The 9,152-nt window shown below is 34.0% G+C and overlaps 2 protein-coding genes across 2 annotated transcripts; one reads left to right on the plus strand and one right to left on the minus strand.

The window, feature by feature from the left end:
• Window positions 1-56: 56 nt before the first annotated feature.
• On the plus strand, window positions 57-1,291 carry LOC123865756 (pre-mRNA-splicing factor 38). Its single transcript, XM_045906976.1, has 2 exons — window positions 57-747; window positions 1,055-1,291. Exons 1-2 carry the CDS (start codon window positions 86-88, stop codon window positions 1,260-1,262), a joined length of 870 nt encoding a protein of 289 aa, XP_045762932.1. The 5' UTR covers window positions 57-85; the 3' UTR covers window positions 1,263-1,291.
• A 2,587-nt stretch (window positions 1,292-3,878) lies between these two features.
• LOC123865288 (protein SAND) lies at window positions 3,879-9,152 on the minus strand. Its single transcript, XM_045906237.1, has 7 exons — window positions 8,807-9,152; window positions 7,980-8,137; window positions 7,060-7,260; window positions 5,933-6,352; window positions 5,324-5,649; window positions 4,815-4,963; window positions 3,879-4,560 (listed from the first exon to the last, which is right to left on the minus strand). Exons 1-7 carry the CDS (start codon window positions 9,071-9,073, stop codon window positions 4,420-4,422), a joined length of 1,662 nt encoding a protein of 553 aa, XP_045762193.1. The 5' UTR covers window positions 9,074-9,152; the 3' UTR covers window positions 3,879-4,419.

The following is a 9,152-nucleotide window of genomic DNA, read 5'->3' on the forward strand; positions in this document are numbered from 1 at the left end:
TAATATCTTAATAATTTTAGAACGCAGACTTGTCAATGGTTTATTGTCATTTGTCACTATCTGTTGTCAAGTCAATGTTGTCAAAATGGCGAATCGAACCGTAAAAGACGCGAAATCTATTCGCGGCACAAATCCTCAATATTTAGTGGAAAAAATAATCAGATCTCGCATTTACGATTCCAAATATTGGAAAGAAGAATGTTTTGCTTTAACTGCCGAATTATTAGTGGACAAAGCCATGGAGTTACGCTATATCGGTGGAGTGCACGGAGGATTCATTTATCCCACACCGTTTTTGTGTTTAGTGCTGAAAATGTTACAAATACAACCTGAAAAAGATATTGTGGTTGAATTTATAAAGAATGAGGAGTTCAAATATGTTCGTGCATTGGGAGCATTCTATATGAGACTCACAGGTTCGTCTTTGGATTGTTACAAATATTTGGAACCCCTTTACAATGATAACAGAAAGTTGCGGCGACAAAATCGCGAAGGGCAGTTTGAAATAGTTCACATGGACGAGTTCATAGACGAGCTTCTTCGAGAAGAACGTCTCTGTGACGTAATTTTGCCGCGAATACAGAAGAGGCATATTCTTGAAGAAAATAATGAATTGGAACCGAAAGTATCGGCACTGGATGACGATTTGGATGAAGATATGCCTTCGGATGAGGATAACGCAGATGGTGAAGCCAAAGAAAATAAAAGAGATAAAGATAGACGGGACAGAGATAGGAAGCGAGACAGGTACAATTTTATTTTTTATAATAATTGCACTAGGAACTTAGGTAAAACATCACAATAGAAGAGTTATTAGATATGTTATGTTAGGAGCTAATCTTAGTCATGGTGCATCTATTTCAGTATGTGCTAACTAACCAAAAGCTCTGATTCCTTTCAGTAGAAAAGGCATTCTGAACCAGTGGTAGATTCATTTGACACAAAAGTATTTGTAAATGTTTATTAGAATAAAAAATATTTCTATTCTACCAACTTTTGAAATTTTAGTACATACTATATTACATTATTTCACTACTTTTATTATACATTCTAGGTCACATGATCGCGATCGCCGAGACAAAGACCGAAAAAGAGAACGCTCCAGAAGCAGAGAACGTGAAAGACGAAGAGAGAGAGAAAGGGAGAGGGAACGCGAGAGAGAAAGGGATAGAGAGCGTATACGTGAACGTGAGAGGGAGAGGGAAAAGGAAAGAAGAGAGCGACATGAAGTGGATAGACGAAGGGATAGAGGGAGATATTAGATTATTAAGAATAAAATATTTTTTAAGGATGTCTTTGCTTTTAATTTTTAAGTCTCAAAAACCTTTTGCTAAACATTGATGATATATTAATAGTAGATGGGCCGACTATGGTATTTGCCGACTAGCCGACTAATCGGTTTTCAAATTGCCGATCAGTCGGCCGACTAGTCTGCAATGCAATGTATCGAAACTTAGTTTTTAAGTTAGTATTTTGGTTTCCCATCTATGTTTCAAATTTCAAGGCTAGTTCAAAATCAGTAGCATAATTTTTACCGGAAAAAAAATATATACTAACTGAGAATCAAGAAAGTGAGTTAGTATTGGCCTGCCATTCTGGTTCAATAGATACTTAGGTACCTACTTATTTAACATTTCAAGCCTCTAGCTCTTGCGGAACTCTGTTCAAAATCGATTGCAAAATTTGTACCGAGCACATTACCGAATACGTGCAAAATGTTGAAAAAAATACCCAAGTACGGAACCTTCAGTGCGCGAGTCTGACTCGCACTGGCTGTTTTTTTTTTAATGACGTAACCACAAATTCGCGATTTTCAGAATTATTCCTTGTACTTGTGCTATAAGACCTATCTACCTACCAAATTTCATGATTCTAGGTCAACGGGAAAGACCCCTTAGCTTTCTTGACAGACACGACAGACGGACGGACAGACGGACGTTTTTCCTTTTAAGGTACGGAACCCTAAAAACAGATTGGTTTTTGTGGGGACTACCCACTAAAATAAAACAAGTCAATGTTGCTGATGATAATATCATGTATAATTATTATAAAATAACCTTTATTGCTATTAAGTATTTTATTTACAATCAACAATAATTTATATTAAAATTCCCAATATACATACATTTCAAAATAGTTCATTCATGTTCTCTTCATTTACAACATAATTTATTAATTAAACATCTCACTAAAATATAACAGTGGTTTACACAAAATACTCGTACATTGGCAAAATAAAATTTAGGTGGAATTACACATTTGACTACCTACCCAAATTCGCGCTTCTGGCAGTTAGGTACCACAGCATTTACTAGGTGACTCTAGGAAGCATTCTCTAGGTGTCTATAGGAAGAATGATGAACTTATCCGAATTCCTCATCCTAATCCATACTAATATTATAAATGCGAAAGTGTATCTGTCTGTCTGTCTGTCTGCTACCTTTTCACGGCCCATCAGTGTAACCGATTCTGACGTTTCGTACAGAGTCAGCTTATGTCCCGGGGACGGACATAGGCTACTTTTTATCCCGGAAAATCAAACAGTTCCCATCTATAAAAATCTAAATCCACGAGGACGAAGTCGCGGGCACCCTCTATTATTTTCAATAACTAAAAACCAGATTGTAGTTAGAGTTCTCTTTGTAAAATTGTAAAGTGTTTTCTTGTGAAAAGTAAAAGAATACCATAAATAGTACCAGGTGTGCCTCATTCAGTAATGCCACCCCAGTGACTCCGACAGGCAATTAGTCGCCTAGGCAACTAGTTGGTGCTAAAAACCTCTTTCAATACTTTTGTTCAGCTGCAAACATTTTTACTAAATTATATTATGTACAGCTATTATTTATTAAGGTACATTTTATTACAATTTAGGTACTTACCTTAAACAATAAAATTACAATTACAAATTTTCTTAAAACACACTTGTTTATTTTCGATATTATGTCAAGGATATAATTTATTATTTAATAAAATATAAGTAAATAAATAAAATGTTATTTGGTTGTTATTATTAGATGAATCGATTTTTTGATTTTTGAAGTAAACTATTATTTAAGAACTTGACAGCAAAACTACATAAGGTTATGAATCTTTCTTGAATAAAGTGATACTTATGTGCTTAGTAAGTATACAGGGTGGTCAAAAAGTCGTGGATCAAACGCAATAGGGAGATAGAGGAGGTCATTTCCAGCAAAAAAAAATTCTACAGCATGGCCATATTTAAATTGCCCTAAAAGTTATGAATATTTTTGGGTTTTTTAACAAAATACCGAATTCTCTTACAATTACACTAATTTAAAAAAAATGTGATAAAAAACAATAAAACAAACAATGTTGTGTCATTACTAGATAATGTATCAGCACTTCAAACCTTCTATTGAGGCTCTGGCTACCAAATTATAAGAGCAATTAATTTTTGGTAACGCTTTAACAGTTTTGGAAAAAAATTAATTGCTCTTATAATTTGGTAGCCAGAGCCTCAATAGAAGGTTTGTAGTGCTGATACATTATCTAGTAATGACACAACATCGTTTGTTTGATTGTTTTTTATCACATTTTTTTTTAATTAGTGTAATTGTAAGAGAATTCGGTATTTTGTTAAAAAACCCAAAAATATTCATAACTTTTAGGGCAATTTAAATATGGCCATGCTGTGGAATTTTTTTTTTGCTGGAAATGACCTCCTCTATCTCCCTATTGCGTTTGATCCACGACTTTTTGACCACCCTGTATATATTTTTTAAGTTATTACCATTTTAATATTTGTGTTGGTACTTATATTGGTTCAATATAATTAGGAGCAAAACTGGACGACAGTAATACTTAATTCAAACACAATTTTTTTCTCTATCTAAGTATTTCATTTCAAAATTCAATAATTAAATCCTTTTTTTCATTTAACAATATTGCATTTCCGCCTATATTATAGTAACTTGTTAATTACTTTATTTCATTTATTAATATAATATACAAGCTCGTGATTTATTACATAATTTAGCACATCTGAAATAGTCATTAGATTACAACTATGGCTTCTAAAATTGAGACGCAAATTTTTAACCCAAGCCATAGGCCAGGATTATCAGCACTAAGATTTTAATTAGGTATGTACACCATCATATATGTAAATACTATGTTGTTCAACATATTTGTAAGTAAAAGTCAATCCAACCAAACTAAGCCTTATACCAGGCACGAAAAACTGTAACATCTTTGTGAGCAAACTGTGCGATACTATTTTATCGCACGTGTGGTTATATTCTACTTTACAGTTTTGACACTGGTGCCATAAGAGCCCCTTTACAAGCAAGGTTGATAAATGTAACATTACTTTTATAAATTTTTCTATCTAACTCAATTATTGTTCTCAACACTGCGAGATATAGTGTTCTTTATAATACCACTTAGTGTCAACTTTGGCTAGAAGGTCGGAGCGTGCATAATAAATATCCTTTCTTCTTCCTTCTTTATCCAATGTAAGAGACGGTCAACCGCCCGTATAGCGTGGTCCTTTTCCATTAGTGGATCAAATGTTACATACAGCTCAAAGCCATTTGTTACCTGTAAAAATTCAGATTTTATCAAAGGTATTTAAAGCAAAATAGCAATAGGATACTAGAATAAACACTTTTCTGAGATGTACATCTTTGTTAAAGACAGCTGCCAAGTACAGTTTTTTTTAATTTCAGCATCATGAAAGGTTGCCATTATTACCACACTAGGTTAGGAAATTACAATGATTTAATATGATACTTCAAATCTGACAAGAAATAAGAACAACTTTATGAGTAGGTTTTATAAAAAGAATTGCTCACCCATGCTAAAACAGTATCATGTGAATTCGACCTAAATATTAATTTAGCTGGTGTCGAACTACAATGTATTTGACTGCAGAATTTTCTGTAATTCCTAACATAGTCCATATCTGATAATTTCTCTATTTTCTTCTCCATAATATCTCCACCTTAAAATAGTTAAGACATAAATTATTTTTTATTAAAAGGACTTATGTTATAGAAGTTGCATTCTGTATTTTTTTTATTCTGGACATCTTTTATGTTGTTGCTGTTTTATACTTATTTTGTAAGTAACAGGTAAAATTTTATTAAAACAATGTTTTCTTAAGCGTTTAAAAACCTTTATTCACAGAAATTTTCTATGGCTCATTGAATCTGTAGTTGATTTTTAGTTTTAACAGTTACAGTAAATTATTTATAAATAAATAAATAAAAATATTTTATTTCAGACAATAATTATATGTCCTTTATATCTGTATTACGATAGTGGATAGGATGGTTAAATAAACAGTAAAAATATCTCTTACCTTCTTTATGCCGTAACCTGTAATCTTGTAGCCTATCCAAACTGATTGGATCTGATGAAAAAAGCTGTGCAGTTGATTTACATTTGTACATAAAATGCCTTATTTCTGGTATGCCAATGTGTTTTAACGGATTTGTTGTGGGCAGTTCCTTATTTCTGTTTAATGCATCGTTTATAGCGACTAGACAGTTGGAACGTCTTAGTTTCTCTGCGATAGTGTGTTTAGCTTGGGATAGGGGGAAGAATGCGTCTCTTTGAACTGTTAGTAGTAACAGGCAGGCTTGGCAGTCCTCAGAAATGTACGAGACGTGGCCATGAAGAAACCCCCTGTAAAATTAAAAACAAATAATGCCATACTACAGTATCCACTGTACACAAGAGAGAAATAAAAGTATCTGGCATCTTAAATTCATTATTTTCGTAAACCATCAGAAATAAACCCATATATTATGCATAAAAAAACATGTTGGCCATATTGAATTTGAAAATGGCCTTCATTTTCGTAATGAACCTTGGAAAAACTTCGAAAAATTCATCGTGTGATAAATAAGTGGAACGGCCAGACACACATTTGTATTTTTAATATTAGTTTGTATATTAGTATACTTACGTGGCGTCGAATTTAGGTAAGCATATAGGCGTCCAACTCTCCGCAGTCTTAAAAGACTCAGAACTCCTCACCAAATTGAACAGCAAGTGAATATCAGATGGATGTAATGTATACTTTTTCATACGGACCAAAGTTATCAACTGATTCCCAGCAATCAATATAGCGAATACCAGATCCCTTATTTTATTACATGTTGAAGTTATAGCATTAGTTATATTTTCTCTCGCTTTCTCCGGTAATGGTAGACATCGGACTGCACCCAGTAAGAAAGCAGGATCTTTTTCCATGAATATAAGTAAATGGTCGATAAGACGTTCTGCCCCGGAGAGGAGTCGTCTTAAGTCATAATTTCGACGCTGTTCGAATATCCTGTTTAGCTGTGTTAATGTTAAGACTGATACTATTTGGTTGAAGGCGTACCTGGAAATTAATTAAATTTTTTAACGAAAAAAATGTAAATAGTAAAAAACAGAGTTTTGAATACCCTATCAAACTAATTGATACTATAAAAGACCTCGATAAAGATGGCGGCTCCGACATAGCAGCTGTTTCGCGTCGCGACCACTATATTTCCGCTCTAGTGCGTAAATGAATATTCCCAAACGCTTTATAGGCTAATAATGTTCAGTAAAATTTTTGTTTCCCAAGGGAGGTAAGTCTACTTTATACTTTTAACAATGGTGAAGCAAGAGCTCTTTACAAGTATTGTAAGATACAAAATTTTAAAATCAGAAAGTAGAAAAAAAACAGAGCCAATAAAAGTTTAGTAGCTGTTGTATGATTAGACAACAAGGCGGAAATAAATATTATGGGACGCATCCGTAAGCCGACTGATAGGTGTGTACAGTCGCTTGGCAGGCGGCTTGTCATCTATCGGCCGTCCGAGCGCTCAAGATCGTCTTGCATCTGATAGTTTGCATAGTTCATTGTACATTTCATTCTTATAAGACGCGTCCAAAATATTGTTTCCGCTTTAAGTCTTTTTCTTTTGAACATCAAATTATTGATAACAGAAAAAGATAAATTGTTGTTTAACTATTCACCTACTGTGCAACATTTACCAGTAAGGCAGTTAGTCAATGAGTACTGGATTTGCAATCAACATGTTTTAGAAAATGGGCACTAACGTTAACTGCAGGACCAGTTGTGGTTCACTTTCATTTGACTTGGACACAGCGACCAGTATCAAAGGCCCCTTGACAAGGAAGATGGCCTTACAATCCTTTGTACTGATGGATCTCAAGATATCCTGGTTCTGTTCCTCCACCACACTGACCAGCGCCTGTATGACGCCGCACAAACCTGCGAGTTTGTCTTCATTACCATATCTGAATGTGGAAAAAATTGCTTATTATGTATAGGCTCATTAATCAAAATATGCCTACAATAAGATATTAAGCAATGCTGGCCAAAAGTCGGTAACTGGATGGGTGACCGACTTTGGAGTTCCGAATTAGGCCTTCTCGTTTGCTCTGCGCCTCGGAGAGCACGTTAAGCCGTCGGCCCCTGATATTATCACTAACAAAATAACTGTAAATTAACCTAAGAGTCAAATCTTGTTCATTTATTCTAGTTGTATGCATCTGGGAACCTACTGCATTATTATTCCAAGAGAACTCCAACCATTATTCGATTAATGGAAAGGGGTCACAACCCTCAACAATGAGAAAAATATGACTATAAAGAAACTAATGTCAATACAAAAATTATGACACAGGGTTAAAATTGCCATACTGATAAATTCCTACCTATTTACTTTCCTCAGAGAATGTAAAAGAGTGTGTGTTTGCTGAATTGTCCTTCAATCATGTAGTAGGTACTGTTATAAGTCAGAAGTTGTCCATATTCCTCAGGATATGTCCAACCCCTGCTCAAAGGTATAATCTATCTCCAATTCAAATTTCAGCCAAATCGGTTCATTAGTTGCAGCATGAAAGAGTAACAAACATACACACACAGACAAACTTTCACCTTTACAATATTAGTTTTGCTTAGCCTTACAGTGTAGGTAAACACTATAATAAAAATTATAAATTATATTCTGTACCTGGAATAGATAGGTTTCCCTGCAGTGCTCAGTATGAACACATGTTTCTCTTTATTCACCAGTTCTGGTGAATGTAGGTAATCTTCCCGTTCACCATCTGTGTCCTCACCATTCTCGTCTGCTATGTTGGTGCTGCTTGCAGATGCTGACATAGATTCCTGGAATGAGGAATAAGAATACTTGATTTATTTATAATAAGTATTATTTTATAAGATAATTCTTTATTGAGAGCTTCACTTTTACTTTTTTTTAACTCTTAAGTACTATTCATAACAAATTTCTCATATGTAGATAGTAGATACCAATAATAATAAATAATTAATGCTTAAATGTTTTGCTATCAAGCAAATGTCTTCCCCAGACATGTTTCAAGGTGGTGGAGGGTTCTCTTCCAAAGTGTTCCTGCTTTTGACTTTACTAATACTTATATGATCATTCCTGAGCAGGTTTGCACACTTAAACATTTCCATCTACTTTGTGTATTTATAATATGATATATCATTAAAATTATAATTTAGCCTAAAAGGTTAATAAGTAATTTAACATTAACGTAACCTTATAAAAGGTTAAACTGACTGTCATATTCATGCACAGCCAAAACTGCTTGGTACAGAAACTATGTAGGGTTTTTCTACATTTATTAAATACTTCTGTTAGGTTACTATCCACCCACCACAATACCAATTTCAAACTAATCCAATATAGCTAAGAAATCTTAATTTATTCAAATTTTTACCAACATGTTGACTTTAGTGACTCATTATAAACCTAATTATCTAAACCAAGTGGACAGTTAAACGCAAAAAATAAATAAAAAAATAGCTCACATCTTTACTTTGCAAATTGTCACTAGATTTTGTTTCTCTCAGTGTTTCTTTTGAACTTTCACCTATTTCACTTTGAATCTCACTAATTGTACTCGATTTTGCAGTTAAAGTTTTTCTTTCTTCAAGACTGGAGCTCATTTCTGTGGCAAACTCCTCAAAGGAATCAGTAGGATTGAGGATGCTTTCGGTACAGGCGCCAGGCTCAAGATCGTCAGGAACATTTTCTGGCTTGGCACTCGTTGGAATATCCTTAGAAGTGGACGCCATGGGGATATTTTATCTTATAATATTTTTAAAATAAAATAACACTGCAACACGCTACTGCTGCATCAATATTTTTTTGTGA

The sequence above is a fragment of the Maniola jurtina genome, chromosome 5 (assembly GCF_905333055.1).
Source record: "Maniola jurtina chromosome 5, ilManJurt1.1, whole genome shotgun sequence".
Classification (NCBI taxonomy): domain Eukaryota; kingdom Metazoa; phylum Arthropoda; class Insecta; order Lepidoptera; family Nymphalidae; genus Maniola; species Maniola jurtina.

Excerpts from the sequence above, each read along its gene's own strand:
- LOC123865756 (XM_045906976.1), top strand. The coding sequence starts at position 86 with ATGGCGAATCGAACCGTAAAAGACGCGAAATCTATTCGCGGCACAAAT. Across the intron at positions 748-1,054 it reads AGAGATAGGAAGCGAGACAG|GTCACATGATCGCGATCGCC; the intron begins GTACAATTTTAT and ends TATACATTCTAG.
- LOC123865288 (XM_045906237.1), bottom strand. The coding sequence starts at position 9,073 with ATGGCGTCCACTTCTAAGGATATTCCAACGAGTGCCAAGCCAGAAAAT. Across the intron at positions 8,138-8,806 it reads ACAATTTGCAAAGTAAAGAT|GAATCTATGTCAGCATCTGC; the intron begins GTGAGCTATTTT and ends TCCTCATTCCAG. Across the intron at positions 5,650-5,932 it reads TTACCTAAATTCGACGCCAC|GGGGTTTCTTCATGGCCACG; the intron begins GTAAGTATACTA and ends TTAATTTTACAG.